This window comes from Notamacropus eugenii, chromosome 4 (assembly GCF_028372415.1).
Source record: "Notamacropus eugenii isolate mMacEug1 chromosome 4, mMacEug1.pri_v2, whole genome shotgun sequence".
Taxonomy (NCBI): Eukaryota; Metazoa; Chordata; class Mammalia; order Diprotodontia; family Macropodidae; genus Notamacropus; species Notamacropus eugenii.
In genome coordinates, this window is record NC_092875.1 from 13,975,343 (window position 1) to 14,003,247 (window position 27,905).

At 48.4% G+C, this 27,905-nt stretch overlaps 1 protein-coding gene across 1 annotated transcript; it reads left to right on the forward strand.

Moving 5' to 3' along the window:
- The first annotated feature begins 18,696 nt into the window (after window positions 1-18,696).
- PLA2G3 (phospholipase A2 group III) lies at window positions 18,697-27,697 on the forward strand. Its single transcript, XM_072599899.1, has 7 exons — window positions 18,697-19,652; window positions 20,091-20,223; window positions 20,976-21,110; window positions 22,530-22,969; window positions 25,394-25,523; window positions 25,632-25,748; window positions 26,574-27,697. Exons 1-7 carry the CDS (start codon window positions 18,902-18,904, stop codon window positions 26,794-26,796), a joined length of 1,929 nt encoding a protein of 642 aa, XP_072456000.1. The 5' UTR covers window positions 18,697-18,901; the 3' UTR covers window positions 26,797-27,697.
- The last annotated feature ends 208 nt before the right edge of the window (window positions 27,698-27,905 follow it).

The following is a 27,905-nucleotide window of genomic DNA, read 5'->3' on the forward strand; positions in this document are numbered from 1 at the left end:
GGTAATGGTGGAGAGGAGCCTACTATGTCTTAATTACAAAGTCTGATGGACTCTTTTTTCTGTCCCTATCCTTTTCAGCGTTTTTGGGGGGCAGCATTTGACACTACTGACTACCTTTTCTGCCTAGATATTCTCTCCTTTCTGGGCTTTCATGACATTGTTCTCCCTTAGCTCTCTTCCTATCTGCCTGATCACACCTCCGTCTCCTTTGTACATAACCCTAACCCCAATTGTGGGCATATCTCAAGCCTGTGTTCTGGTTCCCCTTCTCTTCCTCTGCACTCTCGTCAGCTCCCGTGGGTTCAGCTTTGTGAAGGCTGCTTACAGATCACCTTGCCAGCCTTAGACCCTCTCTCCTGAGTTCCAGTCACATATCACCAGTTGCCTACTGAACAGTTCAGAATAAATATTCCAAGACATCTTAAACTCAACATGTCTAAAGCTGGATTTGTTATCTGTTGCTCTAAAATCTTCTCCATTCTAAACTTTCTTATTTCTGTTGAAGGCAGAACCTTCCTTCTAATAACCTAGATCTGCAACCTTGGAGTCATCCTCAACTTTCCTCTCACTCACCAATCCAGTGAGTCGCTCAGTCTTGTTTAAGTGTAGAACAGTGGTCCTGAGGTGGATATTTGCAGCCTTGATGGCAACTTTGTGAGTTCATGAGGTTGGAAGGCCTTAGTCGAAGCGCTAATTGGGTAGTTGGGAGGTATATTACACTATGCTTCTCAGAGAAGGTGGCCACCACCAGAATAATACAGATAAAAGGGATTAAGCAAACCATGATTTGCCAAGGGGTCTGGACTTATGAGTTGTATAGATATCACAGTTGGGAAAAGAGGTGAGGGGCATCTCTGAGTCTTTTGACTTGTGCATGATGGGTTCCTGTGAGGTTCTCATTTATATTTTAATTGTCAAGGAACATTAATGAATCTTCTGTATTTTAAGCATTTCTTTTGTGGTAGAGGAAATAAAATAGCCATTCTCTACCTGGTCAGTTTTGTAAATAGACTACTTTTCTGCGAGGAAGCCTGTTTATGCCTTATGAGGAAACTCTAGACAGAAGCCAAATCTGAGCTTGAAGAGATTACCTTGCTTTTGTAGTGGCAAAGAATTGGAAACTGAGGGAATGCCTATAAATTGGGGAATGGCTGAACATATTAGGACATGTAAATGTGAGGATTCTGTTTTGCTGTAAGAAATGATGAAGGGAATCGTTTCAGAAAACTTAGGAAGACTTTTATGAATGGATGCAAACTGCCGTGAGTAGAAGCAAGGGAACAATTTATGCGATAACAATGATGTTGTAAAGATGAGCAGTTGTGAAAGAGTCAGTCTGATCAGCACAGTGACCAGCCACAGTTTCACAGGACTCATGATGAAATGTGCTATCGACCTCTAGAAAGAAAGCTGATGGATGCAGAGTACAGACTGAAGTATGTTTTCTTCTCTTTCTTTTCTTCCATTTTTAGACGTGGTTAAAGCAGGAGTTTGTTTTGTATGGTTATGCGTATTTGTAATGGGTTTTGTTTTTCTTGCCTTCCCAATGGGTGGAGGAGGGGAATGTGGAAAGAGATAATTCAGAAGTGTAAATAAAATTGAATTTAAAAGAGACAGAGACAGACTATCTTTGAGGGGTCAGTGGGGTAGGGGTAATGAGCCAGAGAATTCCAGAAGTCTGATCCCCTCACTTTAGAGTGAGGTTCCCCAAGGGCATGAACTTAGGCTGTGTGAGACCCAGAGCTAGGGCCCTCCTAGGAAGAGCGAACATCCACCATGGGTCTATGGGTTTTACACACATAATAAAAAGGGGTATAAAAGTATGGGAATCAGACATGATGGAAAGCCATATGGCAGTGGAAACTTTCACTGTCTTGCCTCACTTTCATCTGGACTATTACAATAGCTGCCTAATTGGTCTCTCGCCTTTAGGATAATCCCTCTCCAGTTCCTCCTTCATACAACTGACAAACTGGTTTTCCTAAAGCACAAATATGTTCTTAATTCCCCTGGCAAGTAAACACCAATAGCTTCTCATTGTCTTGGCTCAGACAGAAGTCCCTCTGTCTTTATCTAGCACAGTGCCAGACACATAGTAGGTACTTATTCAATGCTTGCTGTTTGAATGAGAGCATCCAGTGGTAATACAGAAGGGCCTGAAGGTCATGCCATATGGAGAATCAGTAGGGCCAAAGACTAGGGGTGGGTGTTGGGGATGGGGACAGGCTAGCTGTATTTAAAGATTTGAAGGGTTCTCACTAACTTTGGCCAGCTTGGTTTCTAAGGTCAGAACCAGGATTAATGGGGCAAAGTTAGGAAGAGCCAAAATTAGGCTTGATGAGAGGAAAAACTTGCTAAAACTCAGAGCTGCCCCAATTGAGAAAGGCTGCCCTGCAAGATAATGAGCTTTCCTTCCCAGAAGTCTTCAAGGAGAGACTGGAGGCCCTCTCTTCATGGCTGGTGCCATTCCCTCAAGAGCAGATTGGATTAGGTAGGAGGGCTTGGAGGGTGTATGATGCTGTGGTTTGGACCCACCTGCCAAGCAGGGCGGGGATCTGCCCCTGGGATCTGTGGGTGGAGGGTATGCCCACAATGATGAAATCTGTTCACCAATTAGAATAAGAAGGGTGATGGTGGCGCCTCTGCTCCCTGGAGTCAGGTGTCATCACTGAGATTATTGCAAGAGCCTCCTAACTCAGGAGTCTGCTTGTCCTGAAGTGCAGATCTGACCTAGTGACTGCCCTGTGTGGTCCCCTCTAGTGACTTCTTTTTACCCTTAGGATCAACTAGAAACCCATGTGTCACAACCTGCCCCCAATTTATCCACCCTCATTGGCCCTTCCTGCCCCTCCTGCATGGGAAAACCCAGCTGAACTGATGCCTGTGTTTCTTAGCCATGTCCTTGTAGTCATTTCCCATCTCCGTGCCTTTGTATTGGGATGACATCCTGTGCCATCACCACATCTCGCCTCTACCTCCTACCGACCCCTTTACTTCCTTCAGGTACATCTTCTACCTAAAGCCTTATTTCTGGTCCCCTCAACTGCAAGAGCCCAACTCCCTTTTGTTTATCTACTTTGCATTTCTTCTTTTCATATTTGTTCACATTTTAATAAAATAATCTTATTAATATTTTAATATCTACTCTATATACAATTATATATGTGTATCTTGTTAGAATGGAAGCTTGTTGAGGCAAGAAATGGCTCTCCAGTGCCGGACATACAGTTTGTGCTGAATGAAGGCAGAAATCTGTGGAAGGAGCTTCACCACTGAGAGGTGGCAGTTCCCAGGTAAAGCCACAAGGGGGCGAAGTGACCCCCCTCCACCCCTCACCCTATTTGCTCATTTATTCAGCAAACAATTTGAATGTCTGCTGTGAGTGAGGTGAGGTGCTGATGGCTGGGAATAAAACAATGAAGATGGAACGGCCCTCATCGTTAGGAATCTTTTTGGAGAACTCTGAGATGTCTGGCACGTCTGGGAAAGTAGAGTTCACCTAGTCCACACATTTTTTTTTTTAATAATATTTTATTTTCCCCTTAATTACAGGTTAAAACAATTTTTAACATTTTAAAAAAAACTTTTGAGTTCCAAATTCTACCCCTTTCTCCCTCTTTCTCCTCTCCCCTCACTGAGACAGTAATCAATCTGACATAGGTTATACATATGCAATTATGTAGAACATGTCCATCTTAGCTATTTTATACAAGAAGACTCTTAACAAGAAAGGAAGGAAGGAGGAAAGAAAGAGCATGCTTCAGTCTGTATTCCAGCAGTCTCCGTTCTTTCTCCGGAGGCGGATAGCCTGCTTCATCATGCGTCCCTGGGGATTGTCTTGGATCGTTTGTACTGCTGAGAATGGCTAAGTCATTCACAGTTCTACATCATCCAGTATTCCTGTTACTGTGTACAACATTACTTCACTCCCCTTATTTTACAAAGAAGCAATGCCGCTTTGGTGGGTTAGCCTGAGCCATGTATGATTTATTTCCTCTTAAGACTGAAGTAAATGACATATCCTGTTCAATGTACATTTAGGGAGCTAAAACCTGATTTGTTCTGATGAATAGAGAGAAAGTGTGGTACCGTGGGAAATGTGCTGGGTGTGGAGCTAGGAAGATGGATCCTGGCTTAGTCACTTCCTAGCCATATGACCTTGGGCTAGTGACGTGCTGTTGTCCCGGACTGGCCTCTTTCTGCTTACTGGAGACCCTTCATGCCAGTGAGGGATCAAGGAGAGTCACCATTGCATCCAGTGCTTGTCTCCTGCCCTGGTGTCTTCCCACTGCAGGAACATCATTTCTTCTGACCTGACCTGCCTGCGGGGATGGGAGAGAAGTGCTGCTTCATTAGCTCCCCTCACTGGTTCCCAGCCTGAGCTACCTAACACCCTGAGGCCTGAACCCAATATGCATGATTCACAAACTCCCAGTCAGTCCTTGCCCTCCCCATCCCAGTGATTGTGAAGCCTGGCTGTCATTACACAAACCCCCTTCCCATCCCCTTCTGTTCCCTCCTTCCTTCCATCCACCCACCCCCCAACCCAGCCTCCTCACCCCCACCACTCTCTGTGCTCTCTCTGTGTGTTAGTTAAGAGACTTATTAACCAGCCAACCAGAACTGAGTGTGAAATGGGCCTGTACGCCTCCTTGAATCATTTACTTGGGAGACTTAGCCCCAGACTGAGTAATTTGTACAAAAAGAGCTGTCTCAGAACAAGACGGTGATTTCGGAGGATCTGGAAGCAGAGAGGAAGAAGCTGGGTCTTACACAACTAAGCCAAGGCCAGCCACCCAGCAGCAATCAGGGAAAGTCAAGGGAAAGCTAGAACTGAGCTGTGACCCAGAAGCACGAAGAGAAGCCTGGCTCTGCTCCTCCCCAGAACCCCCACCTATTCTAGGTCTGCTTTTTCTCCCGCTTCCCCTCCTGGGGCCTGTGTAACCAAAGACATAGCAATGGAAATCTGTTGTTTCTTAGCCAGACGTTTCCAGTAACCTCAATTTTGCCTCAACCACAGAGGCCAGGGGTTTTAGTAGAAAGAAATAGAAATTTAGGCAGAGTCCAAGCTCTGCCTTGGTGCTAAGAATTTTCCTAGGGGCTTGGAGCCTGATTTCAGAATTTCTCATGTAAAAGAAACTCCCTGGAGCCATGGAGGAAGGGGCCACCTGGGGATGAGAGTCTGCCCCAGCTCCAAAAGTCTGTGCGTAACACAATTTTGCACAAGTCTTCTGAGGGCGGGATGAAACAAGGTATAGAAAATACTTGGATAATCTTAGAGAAACCTGGGAACTTTAATATTTAATTACTCGTATTCGTTTTGTTCTAATTATCAAGAGTTGGCATCAAGGATAAACCTTGAGGAGGCCTTCACTTTTTTTGTGGAGGGCAGGACCTGGGCTACTTCTCCACAAGGGGGCAGCAGAGGCCAGTCCAAGCTTGGCCAAGCTCCATTAGTGAGACTGGTCCAAAGCCCTTTTCCCAGGATCCTGGTACCTCCAGGGAACAGGGGGGAAAGACCTTTGACCTCGCTTCTTTGGGGCCAGGCCCCAAGGGAAGGGGTCTGGCCTTCAGTGTAGGAGATTATGCGCCCCAGTTCACATGTGTATGTAGGATTTGGAATCAGAAGACCTGACTTCCACTTCCAACTAATATTTCTAATGAACAATTCCCTAATTTATAAAACAATCAACAATCATAAATTAAGTGCCAATGAGCACACCAAGAAGGGCCAATCTTTGGACTCCTTCAAGGAGCTCATATTCTTTTTTCCTTTTTGGCAATCAGGATTAAGTGACTTGCTTAGGGTCACACAGCTAGTGAATGTCTGAGGTTGGATTTGAAGTCAGGTCTTCCTACCTCTAGGGCCAGTGCTCTATCCACCTAGCTGTCCCAAGGAGTTCATGTTCTAAAGGGGGAGCTTAAAGGGGTTAATAAAACTTGCCTGGCTTAGTTCACAACTATGCAGAGCAGAGGAGAACAAGAGAAGAGACGTGGAGATCATCTCACTCAAACCTCCAAATTTACAGAGGAGGGAGGGAGGATTTGTCACATGGGCTCAAACTCTGACTGTCCCATTTACCACCTGTGTGACCTTAGAGAAGTTCCTTCTCGCTGTGCCTCAGTTTCCTCATCTGTAAAATGAATGGAGTTAGATTAGATGACCTCTGAGGTCCCAGCCAACTCCAATCTCTGCCATTATAACCATAAAATGTTGGAGCTAGAAGGGTCCTTGGAAGAGAGAGCATCAAATGTTGGACTTCTTAAGGGACTTGGAGAATTTAGAATATTGGAGTTAGGAAGTTCAGTCCACTAAGGTAACAGGCACTTGGCGGAGTTCTGTCCGTACAGATACAAAGAAGGAAACAATTCCTATTTACAAGAAAACTTATATTCTAATGGAAGAGGAAATACAGACACGTGACAGACTACGTATGTGTGTGTGTGTGTGTGTGTACATACATATACTCTATATATTCTGCATATTTTATATGTAATATACTTTTAATACATTTTACATACTTTCTATATAATATACTCCATATAATAAAGTATATATGTATGTATATATATGTGTGTGTGTATAGGTTATATTTTATGCTCATGTTTATTATATATAGAGTATATAGAATATGTATATAGAGCACACATGCATATATATACTTTATTCTGTGCATGTCCATATTGTCTCTTCCATTAATACATATAAATGTATATGTGTGTATGTATACATATGTGTATATATCTATATATCTATCATAGTATATACGGAATAAAGAGTTTGGAATAGGTATGGGATTGAGAGGGAAAGATAACTCGGCTCTGGACTTGTTGAGTTTGACATATGCAGTAGGCAGATGGTGATGTGGAATTGGAGCTCAGGAGAGAGACTGGGGCTGGATGTATGGATCTGGCAACCATGATGGTTAAAACCACAGGGGCTGATGAGGTTACTGAGAGAGAGGAAAAGAGGGCCTAGTTAGCAGAGTTCAAATTTGAACCTACTCCCTGCTCGTGTGAACAGAAGGTTTGTGCTCCTCCAGGTTGTGAGGGTGATATTTGGCACTTTGTACAAATTATTCTTACTATACCTGCTTAGTAAATGCCCTTTGGCCCTCAGGGACGCCTGGATCTTCATCCAGCAAAGGAGAAAGAGTGATCAGGTAAGTAGCACGATCAGAAGAGAATGATATTTGGAAAATATCCAGGAGGAGAGGGCAGCCATCCGTATCAAAAGTGGAATACTGGATGAACCGAGTGCAGACTGAGAAAAGAACATCAGATTTAGCAATTAAGAGAGGACTGGTGATTTGGAGAGGGTGGTTTTGGCTGAGTGAGGTCAGAAGCCATGTTTCAAAATCTTGAGGAGTAAATGGGAGGAAAAGTAGAAGTAGCTAGAGAGAAGGCTTTCTCAAGGAGCTGGACTGTGAAAGGAAGGAGAGATACAAGATGCTAGCTTGAGCTTGAGGGGATGGTAGGTTTTAGGGAAGGTTTTTTAAGGATGAGGGAGACCCAGACATGGCTGAAGGTAGCAGGGCAGGAATCAGAAGACAGGGAGATGATGAAGATTTGAGATGGGAGATGACTGAAGACTGAATCTGCTGGAGAGGATGAAAGGGGATGGGACCTAGGGTGTATTTATTTAGAAGAGTCAGCATTGAGAAGAAGGGTCACCTCTCTGTCAGAGACTTAGGGAATGGAAGAGAGAGTGGGAGACCATGTTAAGAGGTTTTGAGATGAAGAGAAAGGGAGAAGTTCATATCAAATATCTTTAATTTTCTCAGTAAAGGAACAAGTAAAACCCTCGTGTGAATGATGAGGGAGGAAGAGGATTGAGGAGAGAAGTCTGACAACTTCTGTGCAGAGTGAGAGGGCTGTTTTGCTGTGGTGAGGGCCCAGTTGGGGTTGAATAACATGACCTTATGAGTCCCAAGTTGGCTTGGTTGTGTGTCTTCTTCCAGCTCCATTCAGCAGCTCCTGAGGAGGAGCAGAGGAGGCAGATAGAAGGGTTAGTCAAAGGCTGGGGTTTGGCAAGAGAAGAGTGTCATTGGGACAATACGTTGGGACAAGCTGGGATTGAAATGACTCTTGATGGCCATGGGAGTCTAGATCTTTGGGGAGGGGAGAGGAGAGAAGTAGTTATGGGCAGACTGTGAATTTCCTTCGCTGTGTAAATGTTGGGTCCCCTCAGTAGAATGTGGACTCCTTAAGGTTGGAAATTATTTTTTAATCTTTGCATTAATGTGGTTCCTGACATAGAGCAGGCATTTAATAAAGGCTTGTTGGATTGGATTGAATCTGCATGGCATCTTAAGGGTTACCAAAATGACTCACAAGCACTCTGAAAATTATAGAGATAACCTTATCTCCATTTAACAGATGAGCATCCAAAAGAGAATGTCCAGTCTTGGAGGGGTGGTAGGACACAGAGTGTGAGAGATGGGAACAGCCTCACCCTATCTCCTTGCCTCCAGTCTCTCCCCACTAATACCCATCCAATGCAGTGCTTTCAAAATCATTTTCCTGAAGCTCAGATCTAGCCATGGGGCATCTTTGTGCTTCTAGGATTAAAAGTAACAAATGACAGAACTGGGAGGGCCCGAAAACATCATCTCATTGTTCTGAGATGAAAAGGCCCCCGGAGGCCTCTGGCAATGTGGCTCCTGGGCCTGCTTCCCCCCTCTGCAGATTCCTCATCTGTACAGTAGGCCATTGGACACGGTGACCCTGCTTCCAACCTCTCCCCAAGCTCCCAGGCTCTACCGTAAACACACAGCCCAACAACCTCATCTTTTTGGGGGAAGTTAAGTGAGTGGTCTGTTCCACGGGGAGGAAAGAGTAAAGTTAGGATGAAACTCAGGGCTTGTGACTCCAAGTCCAGGGCTTTTCTTCAGTGGGAGAGGCCTTAGAACATATAATGTCAGAGAGACCTTAGAACTGAAAACATAGACTATTAGAGCTGGGAGGGGCCTCAGAACAGGGGATGAAAGAGTTGGGTGGGCTTTAGTCGGGTCTTCAGAGTCACACAGCCAGGATGTGGTTGAGGCCTCCATGTGAGACCAATGATTAGATGGCAACCCCATTCAGCAAACTCTTCCCCAGAGGGGCCTAGTCTTTATCTCTACATCTCTGAACTTCCTTCCCTTTCCTTCTCTTTCCTTCCTTCCTTCCTTCCTTCCTTCCTTCCTTCCTTCCTTCCTTCCTTCCTTCCTTCCTTCCTTCCTTCCTTCCTTCCTTCCCTGTGCCTGACACACACAAGCTTTCTTTCTTTTCTACCCTGGGAGAGGCCCAGTGGGGCAGCAAGGAGAAAGCTGGTCTCTAAACCAGGGAGATGGAGGCCTCTGACCTACCCTGGACAAATCCTTTCCCTCTCTGTACCTCTAGAGGAGGTGCCAACCAGCATGGGTAGAGGCAGTTTCCTCACAGGGTACTCTCTATACCAATAAACCCCAGTTCCAGGCCGTTTCTCCATCCTTTTTCCCCTCAATTCCCAGACCATTCACTGATGCTACTGTACAGGGTCCCTTGTGTGACCTACAACTCTAAGCTTCCTAGAAGTTTCAGGAAAGGTGTTCACCTACATAAGGGTTTACCTGAGTTCCCCAAAGAAATCACAGGCCTGATCCTTGTCCCCATCCCTATCCTTGTCTCTTCCCAGGATACACTGGTTGATGATGGATGAGACCATGCCTGGCCTACTGATGGGCCCCTACCACTACTCTCTTCTTACTTGTCTACAATTTTCCATTTCTCTAATTATTAGTGATTAGGAACTTTTTTGTAGTATGGCCATTGATGGTTTGGAATTTTTTTCTCTGAAAATCACCTGTTCTAGTTCTCCTCTTTTTTTTTCATTATTTGCCTTGAGTTTCTAGACCTTTGATCTTCTGAATTAATTTTTTCTTATTTTGTCTAGTTTTATGTATCTCCTTGATAATCTGGTTGGGATAGCACTAAATGTATACAATAACTTTAGTGGGATGTCATTTTAATCTCTGTTGTTTCTAAATGTCCTGCTCGCAATTATGCTTAGAAAGATACTACAAAAAATACCCCCAAAGAGATCAAAGAAGGAAGCTAAGGATCCATATGGACAAAACTGTTTATAGCAGGATTTATGGTCCCAGGAGGTGAAACCTAATAAAGGTCACATGGCTTAGGTCATGAGATCAGAGCCCTAGAGGTGAGAGAGACCTAAGACGCCATGTAACCCAACAGTCAATGAGGAAACTGAGGCCCCGGGAGGGGGCAACGTCACAAGCCTCACAGTCACAAGATTAAGCTCATAGATTAGATCTAGAGCTCAGAGGGGTCTCAGAGACCACTGGGATAAATTTCTTCATTTTGCAGGTGACAAGACAGTCTTAGGGAGATCTGGTGACTGCCCAGATAGTAGGCAGTCAAAGGCTAGAAATATCACATTTCCTAGCTGGTTTCCTAGCTCCCCTTTGCCAGAAGGGGGTGGGGGGGAAACAGTGATGCTCATCAGAGGGATCCCTCCCATTCGCATGAAACATCTCAGCTGCTCTGACAGGGAGGGAAGATGGCTCCAGGAGACCCAATGAGAGCTTCATGTCACCATTCACCAAGGTCCAGGAGCTCCCACATGAAGACTGCCATGCTTGAAGTTCCTTGGGACCACCCTGGGCTGGACCTTTGGGGGCAGCAGTCTCAGTGCCAACATGGTGATGGAGAGGAGTGGAGTGAGCCAGCTGTCCTCACTTAGAAGTATCAGGAGCAACAAGAACCCACCAGTACCTACTCCACAGGGTTGTTGGGAGAAGTGACCTCCTGTAAACAAACAGAGGAGTAACTGCAGCTAACTGGAGTCTGAGGGCCTGGCTTCAAAGTGCTACTAACCGCCTGTGGACCTTGGACAAGTCTCTTGCCCTGTGTTACTGAAAGGGCTGGTCCCTTCCTGTGTTCTTTGTCCTATGCCCATACTCAGCAGCATGGCCAGGTGGTCCCCCATGCCCTTTACAGCCCTTCCAAGCTGGTCTCCATCCTTGTTCCTTTCAAAGGTCTTCAGGGGAACCACATGGTGTTGGAGGTCTGCAAGGGGTCCCAGTGGGGAGGGGGAAGGGCAGAACCACCTGTTACTCCAGCTGTCAGTCTGAGAGAGCTCTGCGGAGACCTTCCTCCTGCCCCCATGATCCCACAGCAACAGCTTCTGTGGCTCCAGACCCAGCTCTCTGACCCCAAAGATGTCTCCTCACTCCCAGGGAATAACAAGGGTGTCCTGGTGTCCTACTGAGGGGCAAAAACATTATACTCAGAGAAAACAAAAAGTGGGGTCTTCAAATTCCATCTCTGTTGTGCCCTCGCAGGGCCCCCTGGTGGGGGAGCACTGTGGGGCAGTGGGAAGAGCCGCAGGGCCTGGGTTCAGATTTGTTCATCCTTTGTTCTGGAAGAGGACCACGACATCAGGGAGGTGATGGCATGATGTGCAAGTGAATTGGATTTAAGTGAGGGAGGGTTATGCAAATTCACCAGCCTCACTTTCTCCTCTGGAGCCATCTGGGACTAGTGGCAAGTCGTCCTGATCCGTACTAACTGAGTAGCCCTGGATAGATCACCTCATCTACAAAGTGAGGGGGCTTGGACTGAATGGGCTACCTTCCAGTCCCAGCTTCCTCTCTTGGGGCCTCGGATTCCTTTTCTGTAAAATAAGAGGGTGACAGAATCAAGTCGTGGGGACATAGGCCTGAGGCTAGAAGTGCTCTTGGGGGTCATGTAGACCTCTAGTGCTGTGACCCCCAGGGCCTGCTCCTCACTAGCTTCAGGACCTCTCTGTGAGCTTCGGTTTCCCTTTTGGTCAAATAGAGGTTTGAACTAGAAATACTTCTGACTTTAGACCTATGAGCTTATTATGGTCGGTTAATGTATTCTCCACCCCAAAATTTCCTTCTCCAGTTCATTTTTTGTTCAAATTTTTAAAAATATTTAACTTATCTGATATGGAAATAGGTTTTGTATGACTTCATGAGCATATCTGATATCATCTTACCTGCCTTTTTAATGGATGGGGGAGGGGTGGGAGAAAGAGAATTGGGAACTCAACATTTTAAAAAATGAATGTTAATTTTTTTTTTACATATAATTGGGAAATATTTAAAGAAATAAAAATAAATTCTTAAAAATAAAGTTTAAAAATATTTACTTCTTTGTGTGGCTGCATTCTCCCCAGTCGGTCAGCTCCTTGAAAGTCAGAGACTTAGACTTTTCTCTCAGTGTCTTTACCTGGCACAAAGGAGGGGCCTGAAGAATTGAGTGGGATGACCCCTCCTCTTAGACTGAATTTCCCTGGGGAAGCCCAGACCTGGACCGATCTCAGGGGCCGCCCCCCACTCCTTACATTGCCTTTCTCTTCTGTAATCCTCCTCCTCCTCCCCCTCCAGACCACACCCTCAAGGGGCTCATCCTCCCAATCTGAGAGAGCCTCCTCCTAATCTCTCTTCTCCCATCAGTTTCCCCAAACACCTTCCCCAGTGATGTCTCACCTCACCAGCTTCTGAGGGGCTTCCCCTCACTTGGGACTAGTCACTTCTCTTGGAGGTGCTATTTGTAATATCAAGGTAATCACCCAAGTTGTCAGGTGGGAATTGTTGAGGGGAAAGAACAAAAACGAACACATATTAAACGCCTATTGTGTACAGCAAACACCTATAGCCAGTAACCACCAATTGAGGGCCAGCTAAGTGACGAGTTGAATAGATTAGGTGTCTAGAATTCAGAAAGACTGCAGTTTCATGAGCTCAAATTTGACCCCAGACACTTTCTCCCTGTGTGATCGTGGGCAAGTCACTTAACCTGTTTGCCTCAGTTTCCCCATGTGTAAAATGAACTGGAGAAGGAAATGGCCTTTATTTTATATTTTATACACTTTATACTCCAGTATCTCTGCCAAGAAAATCCCAAATGGAAAAAAAAAAGAAAATCCCAAATGGGGTCATGAAGAGTCGGACGATGGAACAGTTGGAGGGATGGGCAGGCAGAATTTAGGGGTGGTAGGTGGAGGGCTAGATTTGGTGTTAGGACACACTAGCTGTGTGAGCCTGGGTACAAGTGTTTTCACTTCTCTGAGACTCAGTTTCCCCAACTGTAAACTGGGGATAGAGGTACTTGCAATGGGTGCTATGAAGCTCAAGTGAGATAATGCTCATAAAGTGGTTGGCCAACTAGAAGACACTAGAGAAATGTTAGTTATGTACTGGAGTTCTCGGTCAGGGAGCTCCTTCTGCCAGGGTGGATGGGCACCTTTTCTGTAACGGAGAATCTGAGGGAGTTGCCGCCCAGTTGTATGTGGGAGACACAGAACTTGAACCCAGGTCTTTTTGGCTTGTAAAGCCCTTTGTAAGCTACCTGCCTCCCCACTTCCCAGTCTTCTATCCTTTCCCTCTCCCCATGTGCTCTGTGACCCAGCAACCAGGCTTCCCAGCTGCTCCTCAAACAAGATACCCCATTGCCCAATTCAAGGCCTTTCCCCTGGCTGTGCCTCCTGCCAGGAACACACTTCTCCTCTGGGCTTCCCTGACTTTCTCCCAGTTCCAGCTAAAACACTGCCTTCTACCTTTCCCCTGGTGCCTTTATCAGGTTTAGAGCTTATCTATCTAGAGCTGTTTGCACTTGGTCTGTCTTCTTCCCTCCCTCCCACACAAATTAATATTTGTAAACCCCTTATCACACATCAGAAGCACAACACAAATGCTCATCCACAGACTAACTGATGACTGCTTCAGACTCCAAGTGTCCACAAAGGCCCTGAACTACCTCCCAGTTAGAATCTTAGGTGTGAGCCAATTAAAGGGAGTGTAGTATAGTGAGAAGTCAGCCCCGATCAGTGACCTTGGGCCAGTTATTTCCCCTGATCTGAGCACCCACACACACTCACACACAGATCTGCCAGAACATGAGTCTGACTGAATCGAATTCCACTCCCACACCCCCTCCTCAATAACCTTCAGCAGCACCCCTATTATCTCCCAGGCCAAATACAAAATCCTCTGCCATTTAAAGCCCTTCAGAGCTTGGCCCCCATTTATCTCCCCACCTTTGATGTTCATTCCTCCTTTTCCTTCACTCCACAGGGTGGCCAGACTGTCCCTCCCTCACACATGCCCCCCCACTTCATGTTCACCACCTGGAGTCTCTGGTTTCCTTAAAGACTCAGCTCAAGCCCCATCCTCTGCAGGGGCCTTTGTCAGGCCCCAGGTGCCAGGGCTCCACAAACCTCCTCATCCCCTCCCCCAGTTATTTGTATTTGTTTGTATATGTTTTCCATAGTTTTACAACTTGCCCTTCGCCTCCTCCTGGAGAATGTAAGCATCTTGAGGTCAGGGATGATTTTTTTTCTTTTTTTTGGCATCCAGTACAATGGTTGGCACACGGTAAACACTTAAATGTTTGTTGACTGGTCTGTGAAATATGAGGTTTGGTTGTTCAGTCATGTCCGACTCTCTGTGACTCCAGAGATACTGGAGTGGTTCACCATTTCCTTCTCCAGCTCATTTTATAGTTGAGGAAACTGAGGCAGACAGGGTGAAGTGATTTGCCTGTGGTCACACAGCTAGGAAGTGTCTGAGGCTGGATTTCAACTCAGGAAGATGAGTTTTCCCCATTCTAAGCGCAATGCTCTATGCACCACGGTCCTAGCACTCCATGGGAGAATAGGACTGGCTATTAATTAGTATCCTCTCCATTGCATGGATAAGAAAACTAGCTCCAGAAAGAGGAGGAAGACTCTCTCAGGTAATGAAATGAATCAGTGGAAGAGGCAGGTCTCAGATACAAATCTTCCAATACGTGTCTACGCATGTGTTCTAGAAACTACCTGCTCATTCTCTCCACCCCATCCCAGTTAGGTCACAGATCCAAGTATGGCAGGAATCTCTGTGACTAATTCATGTAAAGCTGCATGGGCTAGATTATTCCCTCTTCAGCTTTGCCTGCAGATAGGAGACCCCCAGTGAGGGGGAGCAGACAGCTCTGGGACAGTGCAAAGTGGTAGTATTCAGATCTCCTTCTGTAATCAGCCTTCACCTGATGTTCCCAGCCCTGCCCACTGGGGCCAAGTCATCCAAACTTCACCCTTCCTCCTAAAGGTCGCCCTTCCAGTGATGGAACATACTCTTGCTCCTCCCAATCTTTTCTTCTCCAACCCCAATCATTTCAAGTGATCCTCATTGGGTACTAACTGAACTTTTGTCCTCTAAATCCTGGTGACTCATCAACTCCGATGAAGTCAGCTCTCCTTCCATTCAGACAGTCCCTGAATCTACATGTATAGCCTCACTGCCTCACTGGTCTCTCCCCTTCCAGTTCATCTTTCTCTCCATCACCAAAAGGATATTTCTAAAGCATGAGTTTGACTGTGTCATTCCCTGCTCAAGAGCCTTCCATGGTTCCCTGTTGCCTTCTGGATAAAAGATGGCAATGAAAGTCCTTAGCCATCTAGGAGATGAATGGCGCCTTAGAAGTGTCAAGGCCAATCTCTTCTTTTTACAGAATAGGAAACTGAAGTTGGCTGCAAGTGACTGAGTTGGGATTCAGGCATTCTGACTCTGAGATCCTGGAGCTCGCTGCTCGGAACCAGAAGGACCACCTCTAGTCCAACTGACAGGTCACTTGAGGCCCAGAGGACAGTAGGTAAATGAGTGGCACACTCCAGGTCTCCTTCTTGATTCCCTTTTCACTGGGCTGTGCTCTAGTCGGTCCTTCCTCCCTTCCCTGCATCTCTCCTCCTCACCGCTTCTGACTCTTTCCCCAAGGATGGCCTCCTCAGCCACTCACACGAGGCATCTTGGTCCAGCAAGACCACATTTATCGATAACCCAAGGCCAACCTGAAAAGGATTCTATTTTTGGCTCCGGAGCAGCAAAGCTGGGCTTAATCCTCGTCTCATCCACCAAGTCCATTTCCTGGCTCTCAGTGTAATGTGCCCTTTCCCCTGCCTGTAGGAATTAAGACCACCTCCTCCAGAAACCACTCCCCAGCCTAATCTCCTCCTCTGAGCTGAGACTAAATCCATTTCTCCCATACTTCGGATACCTCTCAAGGACTGCTCCTTTGTGTTGGACTGTGACTCACATCTTAGCACAGAACAGAGAAGGACTGATAATGGCTGATGAACAGTCACCAACTGGCTTCTCTTGGGAATTTTCCCTTTCTAACCCTCTTACACAAGGGATCTGATCACAAGTTCCTGAAGGGCAGAGCTTCCTTTGATCTGAAAAAGGGGAAGGGGGGACTTCCTCCCCCCAGTCTGGGCCCTAACATCTCTGGATCTCCCCCTTTGCTACCCCCTTCCACAAAGAAAAGCTCCCTGCCTCCACCAGGGAGTGCCCCCAGCTCCCTCTCTCCTGGGTCAGGTCAGGCAAAGCCTGGGCTTGGCTGATTTCCAGGCCGCCCATAGCTTTTGGCCTGAGCCCTTGGCCCCTGGGGACCAGGTCTCCAGTCCATTTGGCATCTTGCTGCATTGTCTCAGGCTTGACCCGATGCCTGACAGAGCAAAATGGGGGGTGGGGCTAAGAGGAGGCTGATAGGGGGAGGCTCTAGCCAAGGCCCTCAGCCATCAAGGCTCAGGGCTGAGGAGGGGAAGACCCTGAGACTCTCTGGTTCTCCTCCCGCTTGCTCACCGCCAAGGAGATGAGGTCTCTGCTCCCCATCCTCAGTCCCAACCTATTTCTTACTGAGACCAACTTGTCTTGTGAAGAGTTAATAAGGATGAGGTTGTGTCTGGGGCAGGAGGAGGACATCAGAGCTAGAAAGTGGCAGGAGCTGAGGCATTATTATTAATTATTACTTACTCACAGTGTTTATAGAATCATAGCTCTAAAGTGAAAAGGGAGCTGAATTCATCTTAGGCCAACCTCCTCTTTTTACAGAGGGGGAAACTGAGTTACAGACAGGGGAAAAGCCATGTCCATGGTCACAAAGGGAGTATGGCTGAAATTCAAACCCAGATCAAAAGATCAGAGAATCAGACTTAGAAGAGATTGCAGAAATCAACAAGTCCAACCCTCATATTTGCAATGGGAGAAACTGAGGCCTGGAGATGAGGAATAGGAACCAGATCCTTGCGTTCTAGATTCTGCTGCCCAGCAGTGCCTCACAATTCTGGAGAAGATGAGGGTTTAGGAGGTGCTTCCACACAGTCCTCTGCAAAGCGTCCCTACTTTACAGATGAGGAAACTGAGGCCTGTCCTGCCCAGAGTAAAAAAAAAGCAAAGGGTAGAATCAGAAGCCGGACTCAGGCTTCCTGGCCCTGGGTCCAGGACTTATCCCAAAGCCTCCAGCTGAGGACCCTGGAGATGGAGACAAAAGACCTGCCTGTACCCCCAGTCCCTCTTTGGTGCCCCAGACCAGTCTGCCTACCCTCCCTGAAGGAGGCTTGGTCCTCTCATCAGCTTCAGGGAGCAGCACCCCCACCCCCAAGCCTCTCTGCCCCAACCCCCCACCTACAGCTGCCAAGGTGACTGGGTGACCTTGGGCTGGGGGAGGGAGGACAAGGGAGGGAACAGCTGCCAGCTACAAATAGCTGCTATCCCCATGGCCTCTCCCCAAACCCCACATTCGTTTTCCTCCTAAGAAAAGGTTGGTGCTGTTTTTTTCTCCCCCTTTTCCAGAAAGGAAAATGGAGGCTCAGGATGAGTCGGCAATATCAGAATCAGAATTGTGGGCCAGAGGTAAATCACTTCCCCCGTCTGGGCCTCAGTTTCCCTCTCTGTAAAATGAGGGGGTTGGGTTCAGTGGTTTCTGGATTCATGTGTGTCTGTGAAATGTTATCTAGGTAATTTCCTCGTCTGTAAAAGGAATTGAGTTGTACACACACACACACACACACACACACACACACACACACAGAGCTGAAACCTCTCACAGGCCATCTAGTCAAACTCCCCCTTTTACAAAGGAGGAAACCAGGATTCAGGGAGGTGAATGACTTGTCCAGGGTCATGCTAATGCAGGTCTGATCTGAACTTGGCTCTTTTGGACTCCCAGCATTTGATCCCTTAGCAAACTACCTCTGAGAGTCACTCAACGTGTGACTGTGAGAGTCCCTCACTCCCTATCTCTGGGCCACCGGAGCTTCTTCTGTCCAAAGTGCCAGCCTGGGCCTGGAGCCCAGGGGCTCCATTCCAAGTGCAGGGCTCCTCCTTTGTTCTGGGCTACCTCCCTGCACTGGCCAGCTCCCAAGGCCCCAACCCAGCAATGATGACTAGGCTCCAGACAAAGCCAGGGGGAGGCTGTATCACAAGCACTTTGCCTCAAATCCACAGTTCTCAAACCCAATCAGAAGGTGGGGTGAGAAGAGAATAGGACAAGTGTGTCCCTGGGGAGCTGGCACTGCAGTCTGGCCCTTGTCACCCTCAGATTTACCAGGAACTGGCTGCTTGTGAGACTGGGCTAGGGGATTGGGGACATGTCCAGGACTTACCCCCACATGAATTGGAACCCTGAACCCTTTCTTGGCCCTGCACCTCATTACTAGTCAATTTTCTCAATGGCCTAGTTCCAACTGATGTGTGACAGGTGGGGCAGTACCAGCCCCTTCTCTGGCACCAGAGCCCTGCCCATCACCTTGCAATAAAGGCCTTCTCTTTCCTCCTATAGGGAACTGGGCAGCTTCCCAGGGTTCTCAGCTCCACTGCTCTAGGTGAAAGGGAAGCTAGGGGACTGACCTCCTTGTTTTACTGAGGAGGAGCAGGCCAAGAATCAGAGGAGCAGGGATGGCGTTCCAACCTCCCTCAGTCCTGGCTTTCAGGTAACAGGTAGAAACTCCCAGGGCGGGTGAGGGGTGTGGCATGAGGCCAGGTGGCTTTAAAGGCTTTTAGCCTATCAGAGGCCTCCCTGGGGCCCAGCGTGGCTGGTGGATTCAGTTACAGAGCAGAGATCACCCCATATGCTCCATCCTTCTCCTGGAAGTCTGGTGCTGGTGCCTGCCTGCCCCTCCATTCATTGGTCCAGAAGCCACTTCTCCCCCAACCCCAGCTTCACTTCCGCTGCTGGGCAGCCTCGTGGGACCCTCCGCGAGTGGGCTGAAGGGGACAAGGATCTGGGACTCTGTCTAACCAGACTGGGGGCGAAGGCAGCTGATATGGGATACCCAGCTTGGCTCCTGTGGGCACTGGTTCCTTTGGGGGCAGCGCTGGCAAAAGGAGGGGCGGTGCCAAATTTCAGCTGGAGCAGTACCTTCTGTCACTTGGCAGTGCCCAGGACGGTGCCCGCCTCTCCCCTCCAGTCGCTGAGTTTCCTGAGCCGGGCCCCAAGTGGGTTGGCACTCTTCCATGCCAGTTGGGATGAGCAGGGGCACCTGCTGGAGTGTGCCTTTTGGGAGGGAGCTACCGTTGTTCAGCCTTACCAGACTGCGTGCGCTCAGGCGAGAGGCGGCAAGACCTCGTCTGGTATCTTTGCGCACACCCCAAGTCCTCCGCTGCAGAGGGCTGTGGCAGCCCTCCAGGAGCGGCAGGATGCCTGTAGCAGGACAGAGGAGGAACCGCCGAGCACCGGGAGCGAGGAGATCAAAGAGCGAGCCGAAAGGGAGGAAAAGCTCCAGGTTGCCGCTGGCCACCGGCGTGTGAAGAGAGGCTGGACCATGCCCGGGACTCTGTGGTGCGGAGTGGGGGACTCTGCGGCGAACTCCACGGATTTGGGTAAGTCAGCACGCGCTCATCACTGGGGTCTCCAAGAAGAGGGGCAGCCTGAAAGGCCCGACTTCAAGGAGATTCTCTCTCGGGTTGGGCTGAGGCTGCAGGAGGCAAGACGCAGTACTGGGAAGGTGGATTGATTGAAAATGGGACGATCTGGGTTCAACTTCTGCAACCACTTCTGAGCTGTAGGATAGGATAGCGGGCAAGTCACTTCACCGGTCTGAGCCGGCTGGATTCGGTGACCAGCTCCAGCTCTCTCTTCCTACTGTGAGAGGAAGGTGGAAAAGGAGGCTCTTGCGCTCTACTGCGAGGATCCAAGGCGATCCAAGGACTCAGGATGGGAGGACGCAGAGGGGAGGCCCCTGATTCGTCTGGCCCCTAGACCAGTGAGGGAAGAGGGGCGTCCTCCCTCTGCCTGCCGAGCCCCATCTCATCCCACAGGGCTCTTCCAGGGACCAGACCTCTGCTGCCGGGACCACGACCTCTGTGAGCACAACATTGAGCCCTTCCAGTATAACTATGGCATTCGGAACTACCACTTCCACACTATCTCCCATTGTGACTGTGATTCCAGGTGAGTGGACGCACAGGGGCCGCCCCTCCTCAGGAGGTACTCCTGAACCAGAGCTAATGGAAGAAGGAGGATGCAAAAAATAGAGGCAGGGAATCAGGGTTCAAGTCTTACCTCCAATGCTGTTACAGCCGTGTTTTCCTGGACCAGTCGTGATTTGTCTGGATCTCAGTTTCTTTGTCAAATGAGCTCCACATTGATCCTATTCCTGGGGACGGGAAAGGAATCCCAGTAGAGAGGGACCACAGTGTCCCTGGACTCCGGGTTGGGGAACCTGGGTTTGAGAGAGTCCCTCAGACGGCTCTGGGGTTGAGTTGCCTCAATTTGAACATGGGAGGGCGAGGGGGTGGAGTAGGGTGGAAGTTTTTATCTGGGGCCCACGGAAAACCAAGGGTTCTGCGTGTAGATTTCGAAGTGGGGGGTGAGCAGAGATGGAACAATTTACATCTTTATTTTATTTCATATACACTTCTTGATTTCTTGCCTTCCTTTGATATCTGAGGTATTTCATTTCATGCATTTAAAACTATTGTTCTGAAAAGGGGAATGCATGAGGGGTCCATGTCACCAAAACGGCTAAGGACCTCTGCTGTAATCGGCCCTTCCATCTCTAGTCCCGGGATCTTCTGAATTTTCTGAGTTCCTAGGGGTGGGGACTGGAATGCAGGGGAGTTGGTGAGCCAACTTGCCCCAACTTTCAGGGTCCCCCTGCCTTGATGGGTTGGAGGGACCAACCTTTGGACTCCGCGTACCAGGTTCCACAGTTGTCTCCAGAGTCAACAGGATGCCATTTCGGACTTTGTGGGCACCACCTTCTTCAATCTGCTGGAAATTCCCTGCTTTGTTCTGGAGGAGAAGGAGGAATGTATCCAGTGGTACTGGTGGGGCGGGTAGGTTTCCTGACAGCACGATCCAGACTCTTCCCCCCTTCCTTCCCAAGTCCTCTTCTTAACCAAGGAAAAGACCCCAGCTGATCCCCCCGTCCTCCTATACCCTTCCCTATTGTACCTCCTGGGGCTCCTTTTCTTATTCTACTCCCATGTCCCTCCCCCATTAGCTGGGGGAAGGTTGGGGACACCCAGCCCCTGAGTCTTTTTCTGGGAATGGATGGCCAATTTAGGGAATCCTTTGTAGAGTGGGTTAGAGTTTGTGCCTGGAAATGTGTCTTCCCTCTCTGGGATCGACATTTCCTATCTGGGTGACTGTCCCAGTTTCAATTTCCTCACCTGTAAGATGAGGTAATAACAATAAGTAACCACCCTCTCCTGATCTTCAGAGGATTGTTTTGGGGAGACCTTCTTTGGGATCAACCTGGAGAGAAATGGGTAGTTTTTATTTCAACTGCCATGTGACCTCTGGCGGGTCATTTCTCTCTGGGCCCAAGTGTCTTCATCTGGAAAATGAGGGGACTGGATTAGATGTATCTAAGAATCTTCTATTGTATTATCTGCCCCACCCTCTTTTTGTTTGAGGTCTGAGAGGGCCACGAGTAGGTGTCAGCTCATCCCAGACACACCAAACCAGTAAGACAACCTTCTCCCAGAGTCCTTCCCTGGTCTGGAGGCTTGGGGGCAAGGGAGGGGAGGAGGTACAACCCATCCTTACCAGCTCTAGGGCCAAGATCTCTCTGAGGAGGTTCATAAGATGTCAGAGATGGGAGGGGCCTCAGAATAGGGCATGTCAGGGTTGGGAGGGACCTCAGAACTGGGGATGTCAGGGCTGGGAGGGACCTCAGAATAGGGGATGTCAGGGCTGAGATGGGGCTTAGAACAGAAAGCAGAATTTTCCTGAAGTCAGGGCTGTTTGTCAGAAGGCACTTAGCACAGTGTCTACCCCATAGTAGGCACTATAGAATCTCCCCAGTGGCAAGTTGGTGCCCTTGGGTGAGAAGTTACAATCATTTCCCATACTTGCTTACATGGGCATTGTACTTTGAGGTCATTGTGAAGCTGGTAGAACCAGAATGTCTGTCTCCATTTGATAGAGGAGGAAACTGAGGCTCAGAGCAGTGGTCAGGTTCCAGGCTGGTCTCCAGGGCTGGGCCAGTGTTCTTCTAGGACCTTTCCTAGTAAGGCACCTAAATAGCTTTTATTAAATGCTTCCTGTGTGCTATCCCACCCTGTGGAAATGCCTCTCTGAGCTGTGCCGGGGCATCCCCAGAGTTCAGGTAGAGAACCTAACATCTCTGGAAGCTCAGTTTCCTCAGACTGGAAAATGAGGGGGTTGGACCAGATGGCCTCTTTGGGCCATTCTAGCTGGACATCTAGGAGCCTATGGACCTCCCTCTCCTTCTTCTGTCTCCTCACTAGGTGTAAGAAACATGGCCCCATTCCCCGAGCCCGACTTGTAAGACAGAGTCGCTATAATGTGACTCGAACCCAGCCTGGCCACAGAGTGAAGACTTCTTGGAGGAAGCAGCAGAGACAGAGGGATCCAATACAGAGTGTAGGGCCCAAGGGTCCCAGGTCCCACTTCCATCCTCCCCCACCTCTGCCCAGCAGTCCACAGAAAACTAACGTTAGTGCCCAACCACCATCTCCAACGCTCCCTGACCTGGTGACCACCCCAGGAAAGCAGGTGAAGGTGACTGGGGACCACTACACTAACAAGAGACTTCTTGGGCCTGGTGAGAGACAGGCAGCCAGAGGTCCCATAGAGGGAGCCACTCAGGGACCACCAGAGACCTCAGCTGCTGATAATGCACATCCAAAGCCCAATCTCTACCCAGTGGATAAGAAGCTCTATCAAGGTGAGTATGTTCCCAAAGGGTGGGATCTCTAAGGTGCCTGTGGTCCCCTGGGTGCAGGGGGGGTGGGGGAGAGGTATGACTCTTCCTCCGTCAGTAACCTCCTCTGTAAAATAGGAGCAAAAAACATCTGTAGAGTCCACCTCACATTGATCTTTTCTGGTGCTCAAAGAGGATAATAGATGTAAAGGGCTTCAAAACTCTAAATCACTGTAGAAATGAACGGCAGCTGTTGTTACCGATGTGTGTGCCTGGGTATGTTTGCCTGAGTGTGCTCATGAAGGCTTGCACTGGAGTGAGGGGGGTAGAGGGAAGCTGACTGAGGATGAAAATCAAGACAGACTTCCTAACAATGAGAGAGGTCCTAAAATGGGATGGGTTGCTTCTGGAGGTGCTGAAGGTATTCAGGCAGGGGATGAAGAACCATTTCTAAGACAGTTCAAATGCCACCTTATGCAAGATGCCTTTCTCAGTCTGAGATTACCCTCATACTCTGTTTGTATCTTGTATGTCCCCAGTTATTTACATGTTTTTCTCCCCCATTAGACTAGGGCAGGGAAGGGACTTGGGTTTTGTCTTTCCTTGTATTTATTGTTCTTAGCACTGTGTAACGCATACAGTAAGCACTTAACAAATGCTCATCGATTATTTATATCAGCACATGTTGTCTCCTCCATTAGAATGTTAGCTCCCTGAGGGCAGGGACTGATTTTTTAAAATTTATGTGCCTGGCACATAGTAGGTGATTAATAAATGCTTGTTTCATCCATCTATTCTGCAGAGGGAATTCTTGTTCAGGTTTGGATTGAACTAAATGCCTCTGAGGTCCTGCTTAGCTCTGAGAGTCTATAATTCTGTGATTCAGGGATTATTTTTATCTGTCACTTTGTAGGAGTGAAGTATGATTCAATAAAACATGTTAGCCAACACTTCCTGGGTGCCCAGCCCTGCTGCCTGTAGGCAGGAGGCAAGTCTGCGTCTAACTGTTTTATGGGATGAGAGAGTCTTTGGGGCAGAGACAGAATTGGAGGTCATCTGGACCAACCCTGGGATTTTGGATGAAACTGAGGCTCATGGAGGGGAAATGACTTGCTAAGGCCACACAGGTAATAAGTGAGAGAGCCAGAACTTGAACTCAGGACTTTTGAAGTACAAAACCAAGGCAATTCTACTGCATCGTTTCCATAGGATTTGCCACAGGAATCTGGAATTTATTGTGACTACATGATATGTATGAATTGGTGTATACAAAGGCCAGTGGAATGAAGGGATGTGTGGAGGAAAGGATGTGAGTGTGTGTGTGTGTGTGTGTGTATGTGTGTGTGTGTGTGTGTGTGTGGGTGTGTGTGTGTGTGTGTGTGTGTGTGTGTGACTATGACTCTGAGTATGTGCCCTTAAGGACAGCTAGATGGCACCATAGTGCACAGAGAACCTAACCTGGAGTCAGTCAGACTCATTTTCCTGAGTTTAGATGTAGCCTCAGATCACTTACTAGCTGTGTGACCCTGAGCAAGTCACTTCCCCCTCTCTGCTTCAGTTTCCTCACCTGTAAAATGAGCTGGAGAAGGAAAAGGCCAACCAGCAAATGGGGACATGAAGAGTCCTGAAATCAGGTCTGCATAGCCTGCTGCCCACCCAAAGGATTTTCTTAATGTACAAAGAATATTTTTCTCTACATTTTTCCATGGCCACCTGAAATTCTTTGGCATGCAGCAAGTGGCCGAGGGCCACAAGCAGCCTGTGGTTGTTAAGCCTGCCTTAAATATGTGTGTCTTGGGTATCATAATATTATCAAATTAGAGTCAGAAGGGATCTCAAAAGCCATCTAGAACAGCTCCCCTCATTTGACAAATAAGGAAACTGAGGCCAAGGTCACAGTGACAACAATTGTCAGACCTGGGATTTGTCTGATAGGAACATAGATCTAGAGATGGGAGTATCCTCAGGGGCCACCTAGTACAACCCCCTCATTTTAAAAATAAGGAAACTGATTTGACTCACTTAAGGGATATTTAAACCTAGGCTTAATAACATATTAACTGGTCTACAGTAGGAAGTGTCCTCAGGGACTATCTAATACAACTCCTCCTTATTTTGCTGGTGAGGAAACTAAGGCCCAGTGAGTTGAAATTACTTCCCCAAGGTAACACAGGTACTAACCATCAAAGGTGAGATTTGAACCCATCATACCTTTTGCTCCAAGGCCCGTGCTCTTTCTACTGTCATCCTTGGGTGTTTGTTTCCTATGTGGTTATCCATTATTTTGATTATGTGTGTGTGTGTGTTAGATGTGTGCTCCTAAGTGTGTGTGCTTTGAATAGATTTTGCTTCATGACCATCTATCATCCTAAGCACTCTTAGGAGCTTGTTTGTATATGTGCTCTTGTCCCTCGCTTGACTCTCAAAGACTATATTCTCTACCTTTAGATTTTTCAGCGACCTGCCGATGCTACCAGCAACTGGACCAATGTCAGTACAAGATTGAACCCAAGAAGACCAAGTACCAGCTGTACAATTCAGAGAGCCACACCCTCTTCCACTGCAACTGTACAAGAAGGTGAGGGGGTGGACTCATATGGGCCTGGGAGGCCAGCAGCTGGAGGGAGGGAAGAAAGGAGGAAGGTAGAGTTGAACAGGAAAGCTCACACCATGTGTGCCCCTGCAGGCTGGCCAAGGTGCTGAGGACCAGGAGTCCCAATGAGGTGGAGGACAAACTTTGGAACCTGTTGGCTCTGACTTGCTTTGATCTGAGACCCCCGGAAGACTGTGAAGCCAGCGATGGGTGAGTGGTCACATACTATGGAGGTGGTGGGTTTGAGGATGAGTTATGTGGTGCCAAGAATACTCGACTGGAGTCAACGTGCTTGCTAATAACTGTGTGATCTTGGACAAGTCCCTGCCTTTCTCTGGACCCCCTTTTTCCTCTTTGCACGAGGCAGAAGCTGGACTAGATGACTTTGAAGGTCCCTTGGGACTCTCAATCCTCTGGGGTCCAGTTCTCCCATCCTTGCCTTTCCTATTGTATCCCTGCATTGGAGACTGATGGCTCCTTGTCCAGCAGGTGGCGAGAGAGGTCCTCTGGGCCTTCAGTAGTGAACTTGGCATCGAGGGGCAGAACCACTGGGATTCTTGGTGCCAGGAATGGGTGTCCCAGGGAAGGGGGGCTGCAGAAGACCTGACCCCTCAGCTTTTGCTTTCTCCATGAGCTTGGAAAATTCAGTTCCCCTCCTGAGTTTCAGTTTCTTGTACACAATTAGGACTTTAGACGAGCTCTCTCTAAAGTTCTTTCTAGCTCTGGGACTCTGTGTTCTAGATTCAATATTCTCTCCTGAGTCATACAACCTTAGGAAAGGAATGGAACCTCTCTGGGCCTCAGTTTCCTCCTCTGTAAAATGAAGATGTTGGAGTAGATGATCTTTAAGACCCCTCCCAGCTCTGACATTCCTGGTCCTTAGCCCCTGCCAGCTCTGAACTTCCCTGTTCTAAGCCCCTCCTATCCTATCCTAAGGCCTCTCCCACCTCTGCCATTCCCTGTCCTAAGGGTCCCCTGGGTCTGACATTTTAGGATTCAGAGATACCGGCTGACCTATTTCCCCTTCTTCCCTAGCTGCAGGGAGGCCCCCCGGGCTGTGGTGGTCCATGCCAGGCACCTTAGGCGTTTATGGAAGAAGCAGGCTGGATGGCGAAGTAGCATCAAAGGGAAAACTGAGGAGAAGATCAGGAGAGAGAGGAGGCTGAGGGTCCGGGGGCCCCGGCAGCAGCTTCTAGGGGCCGTGACTCTCTATGACAGATGCCGAGAGGTGGTTTCAGCCTTGCAGCGGGCACCCTAGTGAGGGTGGAGGTTGCTGCTGGCAGCCTCGGGGTCAGAAGTGCAAAGGAGCCTCATTTCTGAGCCTCTCTGACTCCCGAGCACCTCTGTGCCCACCCTGGAGCCCACCCCTGCCGAGGGACTTTATACTGACTGGCAGTGGATCCGCTCCATCCACTATCTTCTTGGGCAGCATCTGCCCTTCCTATTCAGGACAAACAACGCATCGCCTGGAAAACCAGGGGGCATCACTGCCCCCCGGCAGGCAGCCTGGGCTGGCTTCTTCAGACAGGTTACAAGGCTGAGGTGGGTGTCATTGCTAATGGTGGGTGAGCAGCCACTGACGTAACAGAATGAACTCTGACCTAGGAGGCTGGAGACCTGAGTTCAGTCCTAGCTCTTTCTGAACTCCTCATATGATCATGGGCAAGTTCCTTCTCTGCATGGTCGGTTTATCCTACTGTAAAGTGAGGGACATGACAATTTGAGTCAAGTTGATTCCCCGTCTTGGGCCTCAGTTTCTCCATCTGTGAAATATGGAAGCTGGATTAGATGCCTCTGAAGCCCCTCCTAGGTCTGGAACTAGGATCCTTTCTTGTGTATACCTTGATAGTTTGAGCCAGTCTATGCAGGCGTTAACCTCCCACTCCATAAGACACATCCCTGGCTCCGGGCTTTCAGTTTCCATGCTCAGCATGTGTCTGCTCTCACCATCCTTGGCTCCCTTTCATTTAATTTATTGGGCTGCCTCTGCCCATGGGATTGGGGCAGGGGGAGGGGAAGAGGGTAAATTATTGGGGGCCCCATCCTGTATTGTCTGTTGTATGATATTGGAATATTGTAAAGTGGAGAGCTGGTAACTGCCAGGTGGGTGCTGCCATCTCTCTTACCATGTAATGATAAAGGTTATTTGGCAGGGCTGATGTCTGAGCTTCCCAGAGTAAGCATCTGGCATCCCTATGTCCAGAGCACCAAGATCCCTGGCAAGAAGACCCTTGCTCCTGCCCCCTTGGTTCAGGCTGCTCTGCTCTGAGTCCAGCTGAGGACTGGAGAGTATATCTGTGGAGGGGTGAAGGGTGGAGATGAGAGGACATCATCTCCCTCCCCAGGGCTCAGCCTTGGAGGACATTG